This window comes from Capricornis sumatraensis, chromosome 15 (genome assembly GCF_032405125.1).
Source record: "Capricornis sumatraensis isolate serow.1 chromosome 15, serow.2, whole genome shotgun sequence".
NCBI classification, from domain to species: domain Eukaryota; kingdom Metazoa; phylum Chordata; class Mammalia; order Artiodactyla; family Bovidae; genus Capricornis; species Capricornis sumatraensis.
This window is the reverse complement of record NC_091083.1, coordinates 65,039,315-65,061,887: the sequence shown is the minus strand read 5'-3', so window position 1 is coordinate 65,061,887 and position 22,573 is coordinate 65,039,315. Positions and strand designations below refer to the sequence as shown.

Below are 22,573 nucleotides of genomic sequence, written 5' to 3'. Positions count from 1 at the left end.
TCTGCTTTCATGCACTGGAGAAGGAAATGGCAACCCACTCCAGTGTTCTTGCCTGGAGAATCCCAGGGACAGAGGAGCCTGGCCGGCTACAGTCCATGGGGTCACAAAGAGTCAGACATGACTGAGCGACTGAGCACAGACACACGCGGGTCTGTCTGATTCCTGAGGTTCCCCACCCCGCAACGCTCCATCAGTATCATATGACCCAGTTCCTGCAGCCCACATGTAAGGGCAGGGTGGTTGGGCTCCCGGACTTCCAGCTCTGGCTCCACTGTTTCCTGGCTGTGTGGCCTTGGGCAGGTCACACCCTCGCTGTGCCCCATGACCTCTGCTGCACTTGAGGTCAGAAAAGTATCGCATCCTCGGGGCTGATGGCATTATGTGGGCAGATTCCATAGCTGATGCCCCAAGGGATGGGATTGGGTCCAGAGCTGAGGTTCACAGATACACCAGCCTCTGCTTGGTTGTGTGACTTTGGGCCACTTCCTTGCCCTTTCTGAGCCTCCATTCCATGTCTCTAGGGTCCCTCATCTCTGGGCTCCCTCATCTCTGGGATGAGCTCTTTGGGAGGGAGCCTTTTGGATGTAGCCCAGGGCAGTCGACAGGATTTGGGCGGAGCTGGAGCTGGGGAGCAGGGAGAACAGGGTTCAGGGAGGCAGGGCACAGGTAGTCGAGGGTGTGGCCCTTTTTTCTTTTGTTGACTCCAGGAATGAATTTTACATTTTTTAGCAAGGATCTGATTCAAAGTTGCTGGGCAAAACCGAGCCTAACTGACCTAAAGCCTACCCACACCCCTCGCCCCCACAATGAAATATTTGCTTCAGGAGAGGAATGAAGTTTAAGAGTTCCAGAAGCCTTAAAATTGCTGTTTTGTGGTCAGGGTCAGAGGTAGAAAGGGAGACAAGACCAAGTCCTTTACTCCATGGCATCACGTCGTGCCTGTTTATGGGGCACCTACTGTGCTAGGTCCTGGTGGAGACCATGGCAGACCCCTCTGTACCCTCACAATGCTCACCGTCTGCTGAGGGCAATAGCTATTAACCAAACGGACACACAAATAAACAGAATATCGTCGTTGTGAAAGGCCCCGCGAAGGAAGGGGGCTCCCAAGGTCGTGCCCTAGGGATGGGGGTCAGGAGAGCGTCTCTGAGGCAGTCTATTCATTTGCTGGGGCCGCCAAAACCAAGTACCACAGACTGGGGGTCTTACGCAGCAGAAATCAATTTTCTCACGATTCTGGAGGCTTCAAGTCCGAGGTCAAGGCGCCCGGGCTTCGGCTTCTTCTGAGCCCGCTTCCTTGCCTTGCAGATGGCCGTCTTCCTCCTGTGTCTCACACGGCCTCTCCTCTGTGTGTCTCGTGTCCTGATTTCCTCTTCTTCTAAGGACACCAGTCGTATTGGATTAGAGCCCACCCTAATGACCTCATTTGACTTAATCACTTCTTTTAAGACCCTGTCTCCCAATACAGTCACAATCTGAGGTACAGAAGTTAAGACTTCAACACAGGAAACTGCAGTGAGAGGAGAGGGGATGGGGGGGTACACAGAACGGCCCATAACAGGCAGTAATACTGGAGCCGAGGCCTGAAGGTCAAGTAGAAGTTAGCTTAGTCATAGGGAAGAGGAGGTGTTTCAGGCAGAGGGTGCAGTGTGGGCGAAGGCCAGGTGGCAGATATGGTTCTGAGAGAAGCTGGTGTCGCTAGAAGGCAAGAAGGACGTGGAGAGGAGATCAAGATGAAGCCCAAGAGAGCAAACCCCACTGTGACTGCTTCATCGCCCCGTAGCTGCTTTCTTTTCCAGTCGTCAGTTTCCTCATCAGTGAAACAGGAATGACCCGACCAGCCTTGTGGGTCTGGGAGCCTGGAATCAGGTCACATAGACCTAAAAGGCACACCTGGCTTCCCAGGTGGCGTTAGTGGTAAAGAACCCACCTGCCAATGCAGGAGATATAAGAGATGTGGGTTCGATCCCTGGGTTAGGAAGATCCCTTGGAGGCGGTCACGGCAACACACTCCAATATTCTTGCCTGGAGAATCCCATGGACAGAGGAGTCTGGCGGGCTACAGCCCATAGGGTCTCAAAGAGTTGGACACGACAGAAGCGACTTAGCATGCACATACACCTAAAATGTCTTGGCCTGTACCAGCTCCTTGGAAGTGCTCAAGAAGACTTGTCCTTTCTCTCTTCCCTTCCTGGGCCACCCTTTGTCTCCCTCAGGCCCCCCACCTTGTCCCCTAACCTGATCTGTATGACCTGGCTTGAGATCTTGCATTCCAGGGCCAAGAACTATTGGCAAACAGTATTGTGACTGGAGAGGCCATTTGGGCTTCCTGGGAGCCAAGGAGAAAAGGACAGTCTCCCAGGCAGTTGCTGGGAGAGCGTGCCTGTCTTTGAGCTCCACAGGGCCAGACGTGGATTCTCAGTAAAATGTCTCAGTCTCCTATGATGCTTGGAAAGAAAGCCTCCATCTCCCCCCAACACATTGCCTTTCATTGAAACATAAATGGGTCTCCAGTAACAGGGGCCTCCTTCCCTTGGGGGATGTTCACTAATCTCTGCCCACGAGCCACAGCTTCTCATTGGCTATGTAGCCTGTGGCAAATGCCTTCCCCTTAAAAAAAATTTTTTTAACTAATTTTGGCTGTGCTAGGTCTTCGTTGCAGCACTGTGCGTGGACTTTCTCTAGTTGTGACAAGTGGGGGCTATTCTCTTGTTGCAGAGCATGGACTCTAGAGTGTGAGCTTCAGTAATTGCAGCACACGTGGGCTTAGTTGCCCTGAGGCATGTGGGATCTTCGTTCCCTGACCAGGGATCGAACCCGTGTCCCTTGCATTGGCAGGTGGATCCTTAACCACTGGACCAGCAGGGAAGTCCTTGCCTTCACCTTTAAGCCTCAGTTTGCACATGTATGCTTTCATTTAACACATTTTAAAAATTTAAATAAATGGTTTATTTTAGAACAATTTTAGACTTACAGAAAAGCGGCAAAGATAGTCCGGAAAAGTCCCACGTACCCTTCACCCAGGTTCCCCTGTTGTCAACATTTGACACTATTATGGTATGTTTGTTACAGCTAAGGAACCAGCGTGGATACATCACTATTAACTAAGCTCACACTTTTTTTCTTTTTGGATTTCACTAGTTTTCCCCTAAGGTTTGTTTTCTGTTTCAGGATCCCAAGCAAGAGACCACGTTACATTTAGTCTTCATATCTCCTTGAGCTCCTCTGGCCTGTGATGCTTTCTTAGGACCCAGTTTTATTTTGATAAATATTTTGGAACTCCTACAATGTGAGTGGTTCTTGGTGCTGGGGAAAGAAACAGAAGCCTGCCTTTCACGGAGCCTACATTTGGAGGTGGGAGGGACAGATCACAGATAAGTAAATGTAAATATTAAATGTGTCAGCACTATACAGAAGAATAAAGCAGGGGAAGATGGAGAGGTCTGGGAAGGCTTCTTTATGAGGAAACACTGGACAGTGAACTGTGGGAGGTGAGGGAGCCTCCAGGTGGATATCTGGTGGGAAAGGACTCTAGGTAGCAAGCAGAGCAAGTGCAAAGGCCCTGAGGCAGGAAGTGCCTGTCAGTCTGAGGAACCATGGGGAGGCCAGCGGGCAGGAGCCCAGGCTGTAGAGGTGACTGGTGGGAGGAAAGGGAGCCCTGTGTGGAGTACAGACTGGAGAGAGTGGAAGCTGGGAGAAGGCTGGTGTCATGATCCAGGGCAGCCAGGTGGAAGGGGCTCGTGGCCTGAGCCACAGTGGTACCGGCGGAGGGTGAGAAGTGGGTGGATTCTAGCCCTTTTTTGAAGGAGGACCCACAGTATTTGCTGGTGGAAACAGAGCTTGTGCTGAAGCCCTCCGACAGGACTTGCATGAGGAAAAGAAGCAGTGATGGATGTTAGCAAGGCTTGGAAAACTGTGAAGGTGGGTTTCTCTATCTTCTGTGTTTCAGAGCTGTCTTGCCTAACCCATCCTCTGGCTGAGGGCCAGTAATAAACCACTGGTTTGGTTTTTTCCAAGTATAACATTTTGAAATGGTAATAGAATCTCATTATTTTAAAAAAAATTCATCAGGTACCAATGTAAAAAAAATTCTTCCTCCTAGCCACCCAGTTCCCCTCCCCAGGGGCAGCCACTATTATTTCTTGGGTTTCCTTCCAGAGATGTTTTATACATATGTATAAGCACATATGCACAGGCATTTCTGGGGTTTGTTTCTATTTTTACACAAAATATGTTGTACACTGTTCTGTAGGTTGCTTTTTGTTCTTATAATAGCTTTATTGAGATATAATTCACATACCATAAAATTTACCCATTTAAAATACAACTTAATGGTTTTTTTTTTTGGTATATTCAGAATTGTGTGTTTCCACAATCAATTTTAGAAAATTTGTGGTGCCTGCGAAAGAAACCCCATATCCCAATGTCCTTCCCCAGCTCCAGGAAACTACTTCTTACTCTGTAGATTCGCCTTCTTTCTCTGGACATTGTCTATGAATGGAATCATATGATATGTGGATTTTTGTGCCTGACTTCTTTCACTTACTACAGTTTTTTTCAAGGTTTGTCCATGCTGTAGCGTATACCTCTTTCCTTTTTTCTTCCTGAATAATATTCCACTGGATGGATGTGCCACATTTTATTTATCTGTTCAACAGTTGATGGGCATTTAGGCTGTCTCCAGATTTTAGCTATGATGAATAATGCTGCTGTGAACTGTCCTGCACAGTTTTTGTGTGGACATATGTTTTCAGTTTTTTTCTACCTAGGAGTGGAATTGCCGTGTCATAGGGTAATCCTACGTTTAACCTTTTGAGTGACTGCTAGACTGTTTTCCAAAATCATTGCGTCATTTTACAGTCTTATCCAGTGTAGGAGGCTTCCGGTTTTCCCATGTTCTCGTCAACACTTATTACTATCTGTCATTTTGATTAGAGCCGTCAGAGTGTGAGTGGAATTGTATCTGATTGTGATTTTGATTTGCCTTTCCCTGATGGCTAATGATATTGAGCATCTTTTCATGTGCTTATTGGATATTTGTGTATCTTCTATGGAGAAATGTCTATTCAGATCTTTTGACTGTTTTTTAATTGCATTATTCATTTTATTATTGAGTTATAAGTTCTTTATATACTCTAGATACAAATTCCTTATCAGATATATGATTTGCAAATATTTGCTTCCAGCCTATGGGCTGTCTTTTTACTTTCTTGGTGGTATCCATTGAAAGACAAAAGTTTTTAGTTTTAATGAGGTCCAGTGTGTCTAACTTTTCTTCTGTTGCACTCACACTCTCTTCCTTAGTGCCACTTGTGTCCCGCCAGGATGAAAGGATAATGGGAGCCAAATGGTCTACTGTACCCACACTTCCTTGGCCTCCCAGGTAGTGCTAGTAGTAAAGAACCTACCTGCCACTGCAGGAGACATAAGAGATGTGGGTTCAAAACCTGGGTCGGGAAGAACTCCTGGTGGAGGGTATGGCAACTCACTCCAATATTCTTACCTGGAGAATCCCACAGACAGAGGAGCCTGAAGGGCTACAGTCCATGGGGTCCCCATAACTGAGGTGACTTAGCATGTACCCACTCTACAGATGAGGAGACTGAGACCCAGAGGACAGGGACCAAGACCTTTCCAGTGCTAGCTCATGCCTTTCCCCAAAACCCCACAAGTCTGAGGAGGGGAGGGCAGGGGCAGGGGAAATGGTGGAAAGCAGGTGGATTCTGGACTCAGTTTAAGGTGGAGTCAACAGGATTTGCTGATGGATGGGATGGGCATGGAGGGGGGATGTGAGATAAAGAGGGAGGAATCAAGGATGACTCCCGGGTGCTTGGCTGAGAAAGTGAATGTGGAGAAGGCTTCCTTCCGGTGGAGGAAGAGTTGGTGGTGGTGGCCAGGCAGTGTGGAGGGTGGCAGTGGTCCAGATGCTTATTGAATGAATAGATGGATGCCTTTTCCTGGCCCTCTACAGCAGCAGTCCACAACCTTTTTGATATCAGGGTTTCGTGGAAAACAATTTTTCCACGGGGGTGAGGGTGGGTGCAGGTGGTAGTGCGAGTGATGGGGAATAGCAGATGAAGTTAAGGAAACTTTGCTCTCTTGCCTGCTGCTCACATCCTGCCATGTAGCCCAGGGATTGGGGACTCCTGCTTTACAGGGGCCCTAAACACGCACTTGCTTTCAGATATGTCCAGTGGGCTGAATGGATGCAGAGGATAGGCCCAGGCTGGAGGTGCAAACCTGGGGCCACTAGATGGATGTGGTTCAAGGATTGGGTCTGGGAGCTGCCAACATCAGGAGGTTCTGTGCAAAGTTCAGGTTTTCTTCCTCCATGAAATTTCCCAGCCTTTAAGTGTATGTTAGTCACTCAGTCGTGTCTGACTCCTGGCGATCCCATGGACTGGAGCCCGCCAGGCTCCTCTGTCCGTGGGATTCTCCAGGCAAGAATACTGGAGTTGGGTATTCCCAACCCAGGGATCGAACCTGGGTCTCCTGCATTACAGATTGTTTACTAGAGCCACCAGGGATTAGCAGTAAATTCAAAGGACCTCCGCTGTGAAGGTCTGGAGTCAGACTGCCTGGGACTGACCCTGGATCTCTATTCCCAGCTCTGTGTCCTTAGATGAGTGACTCAGCCTCTCGGGGCCTTGGTTTCCTCGTCTGCAGAATGGGAATGATAACAATACCCACCTCCCAGGTTTGTAGTAATGGTTCTGCGCTGACAGTTACCGTGAAACACTATCTATAATGGACTACATTAGCAATCAAGGCAGATGGCGCCGAAAGGGAACAGAGCAGTGGCCGTTGAGTTTGCTCTGGGGTCAGATCTCAACTCTGCCAGTGACCACTCTGTGACCCAGGACTGGATTTTAGACCTCACTGAAGAGGAAATTTGTTGCTCTTGGCGTTGGGGGATGGCTAGGATGCCTGTTGAGGCCTCTGAGCCCCCAGTAGCCACTCTCCCTCCCCACCTCCTTCCCTCCAGCCTCACCCACCTGCCACCTCCCACCCACCCACCCTACAGCAGAATGATCTTTCCAAGCACAAGTCCCAGCATGGTCTTTCTCTGCCTGGAGAAAAAAGGAAAAAACTGGATTGGTTCCCCTGCTGCCTTCAGGAAAAAGCCCCAGAGCCTTAGCCTGATGAGGGGAGGTGGGAGGCAGCCCTCATCTCTCTTCTCATCTCTTTTCACCAACTGCGCTATGTGCCAGCTGCACCCAGCCCCGCATCGTGCTCTACTTGCCCATCCTCCAGACAACAGTTACTGAGCGCCTGCTGTTTCTCGGATCCAACCACTTCCCTCCCCTCAGTGACCCAACCGCTTCTCCAGGGTCTCCCTCTTACCCCTTCCACTCTGCAGCCCATCGCCCACAAGCAGCCAGAGGGATCCTTTAAAAATATAGCGTGCATGGTGTCACTCACTTGCTTAAAATCCCTCTGAGGCCGCCTACTTCACTGTGAGTAAAAACCACGGCCCCTGTCCACTCCCTCTAGCCATGTTTTACAGTTTCCCCTGCTGTCCACTCACCAGGGCCCATGATCCCTTCCCACTGCGGGCCTTTGCACAGGCTGTTTCCTTTCCTAGATGCTCTCAGCCTCGCTTCTTCACGACAGCCTCCCTGAAGGCTTGCCCTCATCCCCCGTCCCACCTCGACTCCTCCCACAGGTAGGAAGCAGTTCAGGAGGGTCTGCCTGTGACGCTATAGCCACAGTGCCTGGCACTGAGATCCGCCCTATGCTGGCAGAAGCCTGTCACTCATCCTTCAAGGCCCAGCCCAAATGTCACCTCCTCTGTGAAGCCTTACTTCCTTAACACAGCCCACAGCCCTGCCCTGATCCCAAGGCCCCTCCAGATCATTCCCTCCCCCTGCATCCCCTGCCAGGACCAACAGCTCTGTCCTGGCTTCCTGTGAGCTTTTCTCTTCTTCCCTTGCTGTCTCCCAACACTCAACTGTATAATTATCACTGAATGGCAAGCTCCTCAAGGCCAAAAAGCGTCCTGTAAGTGAGAGCTAGTGTTTACTGAGCCCAGCACTTTCTGCATCCTCTCCTTAAATCCCCACCACCCCGTGGGGTAGGCTCTCCTAAAAGCCCCACCTTAAAGAGAAACTTAGAATTCTCCAAGCATGAATACTGGAGTGGCTTGCCATTCCCTTCTCCAGGGGATCTTCCCAACCCAGGTCTCCTGCATTACAAGTGGATTCTTTACCATCTGAACCACCAGGGTAGCCCCAAAGAGAGGCCAGTGGAGGTTTAAAGAGGTTAAGTCACAAGCACAAGCACACGGTCACCGCTAGCAAGTCTGACACCAGAGCTGGGGTTTTAACAAACAATGGCAGTAACTTACCGACAGCATCGTTCGCATGCCAGGCCCTATGCTGAGCCCTGGTCAGGGGTTTCGTCCTCACAGTAACTTTGCAGCTGTTTTGTGGCCGGCCAGCCAGAGGCACAGAGAAGTTAAGTAACTTGCTGAAGCCCAGAAAGCTAGTAAGGAGCTTGGTAGAATCTGAACCCGGCCATCTGGCTCTGGGTCATGCTGTCTGTCCTTGCCACTGTTCCCTCCCACCTCTGACCTGCCTGGGAGGGTTCTCTGACTCTTGGCACCCTCAACAGCTGGAATAGCAGCCAGCCCACAGGCAGCACTGATTGGTGGTTTTATGGTGAATGATGGAGCAGGTAAGCCGGGGGACATGGGGCCCTGCCCTGGCCGCCCCAGAGCCCTTAGGTCTGGAATGGCTCCTCTCCCGGGCTCGGTGCCTCCCACCCCTCTGGTTGCCCAGACTGCCCAAGGGAAGGACCAGATCCATAAACATGAGGCTCCACTTGGGCCCAGGAGGGGCTCTGGGTACTGTACAAGTCCTCAATATTATTGCTTTATTGTCATTTAAATGGAGCCTGCCTCAAACAGGCCACCCAGTTCTAGCCACCAGCACTGGACAAAACCCCCATTGAAAAGCCAATTACAATCACTCCATCTAAATTGTCATGGATTTGTATAGAAAATTACATCTCCATTTAGTCCTGAAGCGACATCATGGGCCCGGACAGAGGGGAGGCTGGCCCATTTACCCCGCCGGCTCAGCGCGGGTGCCGCAGGCAGAGAGAAAGCCCAGGCTCCTGGGTCTTGGCTGGCCTGGGGAACAAAGGCCAGTTTGTGGGGGCCTGGAGAGAAGCTGGGCCTCTCAGGGCGGCTCAGATTCCAGGCCTGGGCCGATGGACCCTGTACCGCCAGCTGGTCTCCCCTGCTGGCGGCTGTGGCCAGACGAGCTCCTGACAGCCGGCTTCAGGCGGCCCGTCAGCCCCGCCACCATCCGAGGCGGCTGGAGCTTGGCTCCTGTCCACGCTGCCAGGAAGTGAAGGAGGTTTAGCCCAGAGAGCCCTGGACTGGGATCCCAAAATCCTGATTTCATTCATTCATTCATTCATTCACACGCTATGCAGTGCCTGTTGGAGGTGTGAGAAGCAGGCTAGCCTAGGAGTTGGGCTCCAGCTTAGGGGTGTCCTGGTGTGGTTCCAGACGCTGGCCTCAGTAGCTAGGTGTGAGGAGCAGGCTGTTTATTCATTTAGTTCCGAAGTTGTTGAACCGCTATTATGTGCCGGCGGACAGGACAGAATGATCCAGTGGGGGGTCTGGTGCTCCACGGGTGATGAGTGTCCTGAGGAAAGTGAACAGGCCTCTGGGGAGGAGCCAGGGCAGTGGACAGCTCAGAAGGAAGAGCAAGTGGCCGGGGCACTCCAGAGGCCACCGTGTGTGTGTGTGTGTGTGTGTGTGTGTGTAGGTCATGAGGCAGACAGAGGCCACCGTGTGTGTGTGTGTGTGTGTGTGTGTGTGTAGGTCGTGAGGCAGACAGAGGCCGTGTGTGTGTGTGTGTGTGTGTGTGTGTGTGTGTGTGTGTGTGTGTGTGTGTGTGGTGGGGTGGGTCGTGAGGCAGCCGGGGGCGGCAGAGTAGGAGGAGGGGAGAGAGGAGTCGTGGCGGTACCCTAAGGACCTGTGGGCCTCCTCCCTGAGCTTCGGTCTCCTCATCTGTGGAAACAGGAGTGTGGACCTGAGACGCCAGGGGCTTGGGTCAGGACTCAGGGCGATAAGTATGTAAGGTCTCAGCGGAGCTGGGCACAGGATGCCCCTGGCTAACTAAGATAGCCTAACTTAGCACTGTCTACGGGCCAGCCGGGGACAGGGGCCTTGCATGCATTAGGTCATTAATCCTCCCAACAGCCCTGTGGGGCAGGGCTGTTATCCCCATTTCACAGATAAGGAAACTGAGGGAACAGCACAGGTCAGCTAGTTACTATTCCAATAGTTTTTACTGTGGGTTAGACCAAGACCTGGCACAGAGCAGGCCTTTCAGAGAGTGTCTGTTGCATTAGTGAAACACCTGGAAGGGGGATGGACGCTGGGCAAGTGTGAGGGAGCTCTGTGTGCATGTGCGTGAGTGACTCTGAGATTGGGTGTCCCCATCACCGTGTGTGTGACTTTAAAAGTGTGTGTGACTGTTGTCTGACGGGGTCTCACACTTGTCTCCCGGAGTCCTCACCTGGTGGCTCTGGGGTCTGTCAGACTGGCTGGTTGGTGTGCAGCCGTGACAGGCTGTGTATCACTGCCTACATGCGTCTGTCTGGGCCCAAAGGGGACACTTGGCACCCTTCCTGGGCAGGCTGGCAGGCCCAGAGGCTTTGGTAGGGCAGGATGGGCAGGTTCAGAGGTGAAGAGAGCAGAGTCCCCATCCTCCCCCGCCCAGCCCCACCAGGCAGACCAGCAAATGGAAAAAAATGTTCACACCCGGGGCAGGCCGGTGGCCGCCCGGCGGCGGGACTTCTCTGTGCACAGAAAACAAGTTCTTCTGGTATCAGCTCGAGTTTGGCAGGAAGTGGCTTTTGGGTGGCAGGAAGTTGGATTCAGCACATATCAGCCCCGGCCGAGGGGCAGGAGAGCAGTTATCTGGGGTTAAACAGAGTTACCAAGAAGAGGGGCCCCAACACCCCATACCTGATAGAGCTGGAGGGCACAGCCCACCCCTCCTGATCATTTGGGATATAAATGGGCCTTGTAAAGGGCTGCCACCCATCAAACGCCTCCTGGGCCCTAGACTCCAGACGGCATCCATCTCCCATTACCCCCATGGAGCAGATAGACGTGCAGACTGAGGCTCAGAGAGGCAGTGACCTCCCTGAGATCACCATGACGAGTGGAGGGAATGAGAGGAGGGAGAAACCCAAGGGAGAGGGGAGATGGGACTGGGACAGAGAATGTAATTGGATGAAGGCAGACAGCAGTGAGACTGCACTGGTGGGAAGAATTCTGGACTGTCCACTGAGTGCCAGGCCCCCACACGGACATCATAGTAGAACTTGAGATACTGAACCCATTTCCCAGAGGAGGGGCGTGAGACCCTCAGAGCCTCACTGGCTACGCCAGACCTGGAATCCAGGTCTGATTCCAAAACCAGTGTTCTTTTGGGCCATGCCCCTGTGCCCACCTTCTAGGGAAGGGAAGTCCTAAAAGGGATGCCAATCACATGAGTTGTTTGCCCGGGTATACCATTGAGGAATTCACCAAGTTGGCCAGTGGAGACCCAGGGTTCAAACCTGGACGGGATAACTACAACCTCATGTGCTTAATCATGGAACGGTGTGCCAAGCACTATGCCAGAGAAGGCAGAGAAGGCCATGGCCCTGCCCTCAGGCTGGGAGGCAGAGAGTCCAGCCGCTGATTTAAAGCCCCCAAACTCCACCTGGCAAGAAACGGAGGCTCCCAACTCCCAGCCCTGGCCACCCTGCATCCACCCCCAGCTCCCACTGGAGCCCCGGGAGTGGGCCACTGGTTCTTCTGTTCTTATCCCAAAAGCAGCACCCAGGCTGTTCCCTGGCTGAGATGCTGATTTGAAGCTTGGTTTGCATGTAGTTTGCACATTACTCAGTGCATGTCAGAAGGTACGAACATCTCCCTTTCCTGGAGAGGGCTGGTGGGCCCCCCTGCCCTCCTCCAGACAGCAAAAATGCCAGCCGGCTAGACAGGGAGCTGCGCCCTGGCCTCTGACAGCACCCGCCTGCTGCCACCTCCCCCATTCCCTCCTGGAGCCAAATTTAGGCAGCTCTGCTACTGAGAGATGGGGAGAGCGGAGGCAGGAAATGGTGAGGTTGGAGACAGCCCGGCCTTGGCCCAAGCTGGGTGGGGCAGCCCCAGGGGTGCCCCTGTCCCTAAAGCCCTTGGCCCAACACCCCCCCACCACCCCACCGACCCCTCCTCCCACAGGAATGTGGGCCGGGTCGGGAACGCTGGGTTCTCAGCTGCAGTCCAGGGTGCTGGCTACCCTGGCCAGGAGGGAGGGAGAGATGGAGGGAGGGAGGGAGAGAGGAGGTCATGGCCAGGGCAGTGGGGAAGGGATCAGATAGCCTCCTCCTGCCCCAGACACCCGCCGCCACTGGGGACAGGAGCCCGCTCTGCTTCTCAGCACTTCCTGCCCCTACTTGGTGTGCCCACCCACAGGTCCAACTGTGGGGTGGGGGGCAGGAGACATAGCTGGGCCTGCAGGGACTGGACTCCCTATGAAAAGCTCCATAACGCCATCTCCTCCTTGGTCTAGCCTTTCACCTTGAGGGTCTTGGTTCCTCTACCTGGGAAACAGGGAGTCTTCCAATGATTTCCAAGTGGCTATCCTCACTGAGGGAGGGCTTCCCCAGTAGCTCAGTGGTAAAGAATCCGCCTACAGTGTGGGAACAGCAGTAGATGTGGGTTCGATCCCTGGGTCAGGAAGATCCCCTGGAGGAGGGCACAGCAACCCACGCCAGTATTCTTGCCTGGAGAATTGCATGGACAGAGGAGCCTGGTGGGCTACAGTCCATAGGGTCACACTGAAGCAACTGAGCACAGGACAGCATCCTCACTAAGAGCCAGGGTCGGGGAGATCTGCAGAAATCAGGGACGTGGCAGTGGCTCTAGGCCTAGGAACTTCTTCGATTTCTTAGGTATGGCTAAGAGAGGCAGCTCCTCTGATGCTGGGACAGGATGTGGGCGGGCTGAATGGTGAAAGGAGAAGGCCTGGGCTGGATTACAGCCACCAGGAACCTGGGGGTGGAGTTAATAGTGCCCGTGGTTGAGAGCATGGATACTAGGGTTGAGCTGTCTGGGTTTGAATCCCACTTCTTCCTCTATTCTCCATGCCTGTGGGCAAGTCCCTTCAGCTTTCTGTCCCTCAGTTTCCTCACCTGTAAGATGGGGGTAGCAATCCTCCCACGGCTGCTGGGAAACTGAAATGAGGCAGCAAATGCTTGGCACACAGTAAACGCACCACGATGCCAGCCACCAGTGTTGATTGTCTCCCTGGGCGGTTGGGAGGCCCTTGGAGCTATAACGGATGTGGACGCGATAGGGAGGCGCTGTAGTTTGGTGGTTCAATGGGCATCGGGATGGGGGTTCAAGTCTGAGTGACCCTGGGCAAATGGCCACACCCCGCTGCGCCCTGGGCGGGGAACAGCAGAGGCGCCTACCGCAGAGGGTCTGGGAGGATTACACAGATCAGGCTTGGCACGGCGCCTGGCACATAGCGGGCGCTCCCTGAAGGAGAGCTGGCCAGATCGAATGGTACCGCCCCGCACAAAGGACAGGTGGGCAGCGTCCCAGGAGGGCGGGGAGCGGAGCAGGTGCGCGGAGAGCGGGGAGGCGGGGCCTGGAGAGGGGGAGCGCTCGGGCCGGCGGGCGGGCGCGCGCGCGCGCGCGCAGCAGGTGCGTGTCCAGTGGGCGGGGTCCCGCGCGGGCGGGGTCTCCAGGTGAGCGGGCGCGCGCCTAGAGGCCGGAGACGGAGCTGAGGCGCGCCGCCCCGGCCCACCCGCCGGAAAGCGTCCCTGTGTCTTTAATGCCCTTCTCCTCGCGTTCCCCACCCTGCCCCCTTTGTGCGCCCCCCTCCCCCAGCCGGGCTGCAGCCGCGGAGCCGTCCCCCCTGCACTGACAGCTGGTATCTAATTACTGTGTGAGAATGGAAAGTCAGGCTGTCCCAGCTCCGGGGAGAGGGGATTAACGTCTCCTGCAGAATACACTTCCTCTGGTGGGTTGCCATGGTTACTCTCATTACCTGCCTGCCCGCGAGGAGCCCGCGCGAACCGCTCCAGCAGGCCCTCCGAACCCGTGCCCGGCGCGCGCGCGCCTCCCGGCCCCTCCCCGCCGAGGCGCACGCGCGTGCGCCGTGGGGGGAGCGCGAGCCGCCTCGCCCGCGTCCCCCGCCCCCCGCCCCAGCAGCTGTCAGTGGCGCGCGCGGCCCGGCCAGCCCCAGCGCGCGCTGTCAACAGTCATTAGCGCGGGCCTCTCCCCTCCCCCTCCAGCCCCTCCTCATCCCCCGCCCCCCAGCCCGGGGTGGGGCCCGCACCTGGGGCCCGCTCATTAGCGCGCCGGGGCGGCCCGCTGCAGCCCCGAAGGGACCCGCCCGCGGGGCCCGCTTGGCTCAGGACCGCCCCCTTCCGCCTAGAAACCCCCGCTCAGGGACCCCCTTCCCTGCCCTTGGCCGCAATGCCCGAGGGAGGAGGGTCCCCAGAATCCTGGAGCGCGCCTCTTCATAGTAGTGGTGACCGGGTCATTTATGGATGTTCTGCCCAGGGCAGGGGCTGTTTGTGCATCCTTTGGGTTCCCATAAGCTTCCTGTGAGGTGGCTAAAGGCATTGTACGTACCGTGTCCCCTCTACACAGGAGGAAACTGAGGCCCAGGGTCCCGGCTGGATTGTCCTCAGACCTCTGACTTATAGAGCCCCTGGACCCTCCTGGCACCCCCCAGGCCAGAATCTCTGTCCCTCAGGCCCTACCCTACCTGGCCTGAGAGTGCCCCAGCTACCTCCTCCCTCCATCCCTTAAACCGGGGTCATTGCCCCTCTGTGGCCAAGAGGGGAGCACTTTGGACCACTGCTCCCCCCTTTCTCTTTCCCCCGCCCCTCACTTTCCAGACATCCCAAGAGTTAACAAAAGGAAAAAAAAAAAATATTCAGAGCTGAAAGATATGGCTGTTGTTTGGGGCCCCATCCTAGGCACCTTGCCCTGTGGCCTGGGGTGTGCCTTTTGGTCCCTGGCGTGATTTGATAGAAGATGGAGGTTCAGCGAAGCAGAAAGGAGGTCTTGGAATATATGAGGCCTGCTCCAGATGGCAGGTGCACCGCGGTGGCCACTCCGCACTAGCAGTTGGAGATTGTGCACGGGGTGGAGAAGAGGCAGGTGCTACAATGAGTCTCCCACGCCTTGTTTTTGTGTTTATTTATTTATGGGGGGGGTGGTCTCATCCCTCAGTCTTGTCCAAGCCTAGTGCAACCATGGGTCCAGTGCAACCATAGGTCTAGAAATTCTGGCTACAGTATAACCATGGGTCCAGAAATTCTGGCTACGGTATAACCATGGGTCCAGAAATTTCTGGCGTGAATCTTTGAGTTTTTTTGGTTTGGGTTTCCAATCTGAAGGTAGATAGTATTCATACAGGAGAGAAATTCAAATACTGTCCTTGTCCCATTAAAACAATAGCCCCCATTAGTCATCTGATCGTTTTTATAAACTATGACTGGCTTCTCTTGGAGGTTCTGAGGAGAGAATTTCTGGATATTGGGGTGAGGGTCTTCATTCTGCTTTCCTGTTCTTTTCATTCTCTTAGTTCAGTTTGCTTTTTAAATTTTGTCTCCCATCCATTTCTCTCTGAGGACCCTTTGCAGGAAGCTGACTCCTTCCCTTTGGTCTTCTTTCAGCCCTACCAGGAGTTGAAAGGAGAACTTTTTTTTTTTGTGGAAAGGAGAACTTTTGTGGGAACTCCCCAAAACTGTTAGCCCCATCTCCAAAACCTTGGTCCTGCCTGAACTTATTAAAATGTAGTTTGGGGCACGAGAGGGACAGTTCCAGAAGTTGGGAGGTTGTTGCTGGTCAGTCACTCAGTCGTGCCCGACTTTTTGCAACCCCATGGACAGCAGCACACCAGGCTTCCCTGTCCTTTACCATCTCCCGGAGCTTGCTCAAACTCCTGTCCATTAAATCAGGGATGGCATCCAACCATCTCATCCTCTGTTACCCACTTCTAAGTTGGGAGGAGCAGGAAGCTAATATTTGCTGTAGCTTTTGCCTGTCGTCCTGGCTGGCCTACGTGGGATGGAGCAGTATCCTCACACTTGCCCATACAATCTACCCCCTGAAGTCCTGGGTTCCCAAACAATCGGTGGCCGAAGATGTGTTTCCCCAGGGGTGGATTCTCCTCGTGGACTTTTTCCTGTAATGGCAATCTCGTTGATTTTTGCTCTTTGTTGAGAGCTGCACAGAAAGTGCTCATCCTATGGACTTTCTGTGGTTTCTTCCTCTTGAAGAAGGAACCCAATTGAGAAATGTCCCCACTGTTTAGCCACATTCTCTTAATCATAGACACTTGGTTGCTGGAAGGCACCTGCCTCTAATATGGTGGTGGTGGTGCGCTAGATGGCACCCTGGTGGCCTGAAAGGGTGCACCCACCTGGATAAGTGTGTACTTATTACCAGCCAGGGACTTTGAAGTTCCAGTGGAGATGACAGAACTGCAATCCGTTAGCAACTGAACCTCCCCTGCCATCAAGGTCAGGAGTCCATTTAATTGGCTTAGTGAGGAGACAGGCAAGATTCAATCAGACTCGGGAGCTCACCTGAGGATGACTCCTCACAACTGCCCATAAGGCTGCCCGGGCAGGGGCCTGGGAGGATACACTCATCTTCCCTGTAGGTCTGCAGCCCTGGATGCAGCAGTCCTCCTTATATTGAGCATTTAGATTGTTTGAGGAAACTGAGGAAGCCAGAAAAGACTTGTCAAGGGATGACCTGCTTAAGAATTAATTTCACCAGGAAGGACTTTAAAACTCCAATGTCAGGATGCTGGGCACTCCTTCTCTTTCTACCCATACTCCCCAGCAAGTCTCTGGGTAGGTGTTTCAAATTCATACTCATGTTGCCCAATAAGAATCTTTTGTCCCCACTGTTAGCAAAATGGTCACTCACTAGAGAAGAAAGTATTAATATATTAGGCCCAGCAGCACAGAAGATATTTATATTCATTATCCAGTGCCAGTTGCCTTACTAGCCACCCCCCTGTCTCAATCACAGAGACATTCTAATCAGCAGTTCTCAAACTCTGTCCTGCCTTAGAATCATCTGGGGGCCTATTAAAACCCTCAACGTGTCAAATTTGGTAGGTCTGAGGCGGGACCTGAGAATCACATTTCTAACAAGTTCTCAGGCGATGCCTAGGGACCACACTTTGCAAACCATTGTTGTGCGTGCATGCGTGCATGCATGCTAAGTTGTTGCAGTCTGTCCGACTCTTTGCAACCCCAAGGACTGTAACCCGCCAGGCTCCTCTGTCCATAGGGATTCTCCAGATAAGAATACTGGAGTGGGTTGCCATGTCCTCCTCTTCTGAGTCTCTTAAAGTCTCCAGACTTAAGAGGCTCAAACCCGAGTCTCTTAAGTCTCCTGTCCTGGCAGGTGGGTTCTTTACCACTAGCACCACCTGGGAAGCCCAACCATTGTTATAAATATTCTGAAATACCAGCCTTACTTAAGTAGACTTTTGGTGATTTCTTCAATGACTCGTAAGCTGGCTTTTAGAACTCAAATAGGCTGGTTTTAAGGAAGATGGTAATATCCAAGAAAGTTTGCAGCTCTATGTATTTGGGCGGTGGGGCTGTACTGTATGTCATGCAGGATCTTAGCTCCCCAATCAGGGATCGAATCCTGGCCCCCTGCTTTGGGAGCACAGAGTCTTAGCCACTGGACCAACAGAGAAGCCCCTCCCTGAATTTTTAAGAGTTACTTATTTATGTATGGCTGTGCTGGGTCTTTGGTGCCTGCAGGCTTTTCTCCAGTTGTGGGGCGCGGGCTCCTCACTGCAGCGGCTTCGCTTGTTGTGTAGCACAGGCTCTAGGGCACATGGGCTTCAGTAGTTGCAGCCCCTAAGCTCTGGGCACTGGCTCCGTGGTTGTGAGACCCGGGCTTCGTTGCTCTGAGGCATGTGGGATCTTCCTGGATCAGGGATTGAACCCTTGTCTCCTGCACTGACATGCAGATTCTTTACCACCAAGCCACCAGGCAACCCCCTTCCTTGAATTTTTGAAAGCTATTGCCACGTCTGGTTTTGTTGGCCCAAGTCTGATGGGCTGTTTTGGAATTAGCTGTTTCAAAAAGATGTAGTATGTTACCATGGCAATATTCTCCCCCACGCAGGAAGGCCCCAGAGGTTGGTCCTGCACAACTGACCATGTGTGTTTCATGGCTTTTCCCGGGGGGTGCTCCAGGGCTCCATGCCATCACTCCTGGTCGGCATTCCCAGGAAGTGGGGAATAGTCAAGAAGCTCCATCCAGTCCCACTCTTTATCCAGCCTGTAAATGAAGTGAGCTTCCTTTGTCAACCCAGGGCCCAGGTTGCTTAGGGCTATGGATCAGACTAAGCTAACTCGAGTACTAAGCAGAGGTAGTTGGCAGGGGCATCCCAAGGCTAAGGAGAAGGTGCTGTCCGATCCCTTAATTAGCAGCTTTTGCCTTGTAGTACTGCGTCTGGATTCTCAGCTAGGAAAAGCATGCCTCTCCTGCAGCATTTAGCATGAAGGTTATTACCTCTGTGAACGCAGGGCATGGCAGAGTTGCCTGCAGCACGTGACTGCCGTGGGATCCCTTTGTTCTCTTCCCAGGGTTCTCCTTGAAGGCCACACAGATATCCTGATGTTCCTCCCTCAGGGTGCAGTACACATGGTGTCCAGGTGGCCGCAGCTCACCAGAGGACAGTTCAAGGTGTGGCTCTGCAGACCTTGTGTGGTTTGAATTCTGGTTGCTAAGGGCCCTTTTCTTTCCTGTGTATATCTCTGCAGTTAAGATAGACCGATTACAGGACTCAGGGTTGAGCAGGGAAGAGCAGAGTCCTTGTTGTGTTGTTTTGTTTCTAATAAGCTGTGCTGGGTCTTCGTTGCAGCCTGCTGACTTTCTCTCCTTGCTGCTTGAGGGCTTAGTTGCCCAGGGATCGAACCCACATCCCCTGCATGGGAACTGCTGGGAAGTGGTCCTCATAATCCATTTTTAAAGAGGGAGCAACCCTGAAGAGTTTCTCCGAGATAATTTTGTGGTCACGTTGGGCCAGGTTGATTACCCACGTCTGTCTATGAATGGAGGTGGAGGACTGGGACAGAGGCAGACCAGGAGCTGGGCGTGTGTTTTGCTTTTAATCTGGGTTAGTTAATTATACTTGGACTTTAGGAAAGCTTATTCCAAGTTTCTGTGACATCCTTAGCAGGTTATTTTGCATAAGACTTTGTATCTCTTCTGCTGGTGCGTATTACCTTGGGGGACCCCTTCTGTAACCTGAATGGATTAGAGGGACAGGAGATGAGAATGGATCCCTAAATACAGAATGTCCACACTCGGTGGGTCTGAAGGGGAGAGATGAATGTTTACAAGCCTGTATGTGGTAGATGCCTAACATGTTCTTACTTAGCCTTGGAACCACATCCAGCTAGGATTTTGTAGGCTCATTTTACAGGTGTGAGGAAAATGAGTTTTTAGAGGTCAAAAAGTGACCTGCCCAAGGTCACCTAGCTGGTTAGGGGACGCTTTTCCATCCCACCTATCTAAAATATTATCTTTCATCAGATTGTTTTCTTCCTCCACTCCTTCTCATCCAATTTTGTAAACTTTTTCCATGAGTGTCTGTGTTCTGGCCTTAAGCAGTTTAATGACCAGAGAGGTCTATTCACTTGTAGGCATCTCTAAACCCATTATTATGCCTCTGGATTCAAATTATCAAAATTTGGAACTACCTACCCCATTATACTTTTTTTAAAAAAATATCACTTTTAAAATTAGCAGACACTTTTGGTGTTAAGAAAAAAAAATAACAAAGCAAAATGCAAATTAACAGGCACACAGTGAACTGAAAGTCGCTCAGTCATGTCTGAGTCTTTGTGACCCCATGGACTATACAGTCCATGGAATTCTCCAGGCCAGAAAACTGGAGTGGGTGGCCTTTCCCTTCTCCAGGGGATCTTCCCAACCCAGGGATCGAACCCAGGTCTCCCACACTGCAGGCGGATTCTTTAACAGCTGAGCCTCAAGGGAAGCCCAACAGACACACAGAAAAGTATACAAATTTTAAGTGTTCAGATCAGCTTTTTATAAACTGAACCCATCCTGATCAAGAAATAGAAACCCAGTTATACCTTCATTCTTAGAGGTTCTTTTGTTTGTTTTTGCCAACATGAACCTCTGGTTAGAAGTGTATTATAACTGACCTGTCATAATATTTGTCCCATTCAGCTCCACCATAGCAGTATTTGGAGATCTCTAAAATGCTGGTAGTTACACATCAGCTAATAAATGAGTTAGTCACTGATGAGCCCAGGAATTCAGAGGGGGACTTCAGATACCCTCAAGAAAGAGGTAACAATAACTTCTGAGGGGTTTAAGAAGAGAAGAGTATGGAGTTTTATACCTCATAAGTGAAGCTCAGAGAGATTGAAGAGTTTGCCTACAATCTCGTAGCAGGCGAGCAGGACCAGCAGGCAACTCTTTCTACACAGGTGGGCATACATACACCACCCCCCCCCCAGATACTTGCTGAGAAGTCCCCATCGCCATGGATGCTAACTTGGGAGAAAGCCATCGGCTCGAAGGCCTGTGCAAGGCCAGTGAGGGCACCAGCCAGCACCATCACTCATGGGCACTGCCCACTAGGCCCGAGGTTTGGTCCCTCCACCCCAGAGGCCTTTCCTCTCCCATCTGCTCTCAAGTGGGCTCCTGGCAAAGAGACAGCCCCGCTATCCTACCAGGGCAGGTTGAGAAAGTTGCAAGATAAAAGCAAACCCTGACTTTGGCTGGAATGTGCTGTGAGTGAGCATCACATTCAGTGTGGCCTCGATTCCCCTCTGACGACAAAGACCGACGTCCTGGGCCAGCCCTTCCACTTACCAGCCACCGTTCCACAGGCAGGTCCTGACCCTCACAGTCTCCCAGGCTGGTTGCGATGTTCAGCCCCGTCCTGGCTAGGGGAAACTTGGCAGTCGGCAAAGCACTTCTTAATGACAATATTTATCCAGGAGTTCCTGTGTTCGGGCTTGATGCTAAGAGTTGGACGCATATTTCATTTACTCCTCTCCATAGCTTGTGGGAAGGGGCCTTCTGTTATCCCCATTTTCTCAATAAAGGACCCGAGGCTCAGAGAAGCAAGATACCTGCTCAGAGTCACACAGCCACTTAAACGATGGGGCCCACCTGACACTGAAGAAGCGTGTGGCCAAACTACCCCTCCTGGCGGCTACCTGTAACCAGGCCATCATTTGGCAGTTATTTATTGAGCCTACTATGTGTTGGGCATCGTTCTCGGTGCTAGGGAGACAGCTGCAAGCCAACAGAAGAACCCCCGCCCCACACACTTCCACTCCCTCCTCTAAAGAGCCGACATTCTTGAGCGAGGGTCCTTTGGGGAAGAATCCTCCGGGAGATTTGTGTTCCAAGCACTTTTACAGAAAAGCCCGCCTCCTTTTCCCTAAATCCCCACCCCCACCCCTCTGCTTGCTCTTCCTCTCTGACGCCCCCAGAGCCCTCCAGGTCTGCCTTTACGGAGAGGGTGGCAGAGAGCCCAGTGCCCCTGAGATCCTGGCACACCTTTTCGGGGCCAGCTGACAACACTCGTGCCAGCCCAGTAAGAGGCTCAGGGGGGCCCCACGGCCACCCCACTCACACGGCCTGCCACCCCCACATGGCCTTGTGTGTGTTATTTCTGTGCCTCCACACACAGAGAGCCCGGGTGCTGTTGCTGGCGCTCAGCTGCTGGAGTAGGGAGGCGGGCAGCGGTGAAAAGCTTTTCTGAAAGGCCAGGGCGAGGCAGGAGTCACCCAGGTGATGTGAGCCGTTCCCCTGGGCCCCCAGCCCGGGACCACAGTAAAAGGTTACTGCTAATTGGCGAGCTCCTGATGGGGACGCATCTATTTAGCACCCCCCTCCCCACCCCCCCAGAGACTTCCAGGATGGTCTTGGCACAGCGTGCAACTCGAAAGCTCCCCGCCTGAGTCTGGCACAATCTGTCTGAAATTGTGAACATGGAGGCTCTTGGGGTTTTAATTTGTATTTTTCCTTGTTGTTTCTCTCTGCCCATTGTTTCTGGTAGATTTCATAGCAGCAGCCACCCTTGACTCTGGTTGCCCCCTCCCTGTGGCCCTCTGAGCAGGCTCCTGTCCCCTCCAGGTCCCCCCAGACCTACCCTCAGGAGGCCTGGTGGGGGTCAGCGAGCAGCAGCGAGCCTGCCCCCACCCCACTGCCCGGCCGCAGGGCCCAGCTCTCACCCCACCGTCATCCCTGACACTAACACAGCTTGTCCACCCTGTCGCAGGGGGCAGATGGCCTGTCGGAGCCGGAGGGCATCTCTCTGAAGCGGGTCGCTGTGGTGGAAGATTTCTTTGACATCATCTACTCGATGCATGTGGAGAGCTCAGCGGAGCCCGGCAAAGCCCCCAAGCACGCTGGGCAGAAGAAAACCTACCGAGCGGTGAGATTTCTGTCTCTTGGCCTCTGCTGGCAGCCCCAGGCCTTGGCAGGAGGCCATGGGCTCCGCAC

General features: G+C 52.9%; 1 protein-coding gene across 1 annotated transcript in view; it reads left to right on the top strand.

The window, feature by feature from the left end:
• Nucleotides 1-22,573, top strand: part of NOL4L (nucleolar protein 4 like) — a 128,343-nt gene that overhangs the window by 29,492 nt on the left and 76,278 nt on the right. The window contains exon 2 of the mRNA XM_068987217.1: nt 22,350-22,505. Within this exon, the coding sequence (XP_068843318.1) occupies nt 22,350-22,505 (156 nt within the window). The remainder of the gene's footprint in view (nt 1-22,349; nt 22,506-22,573) is intronic.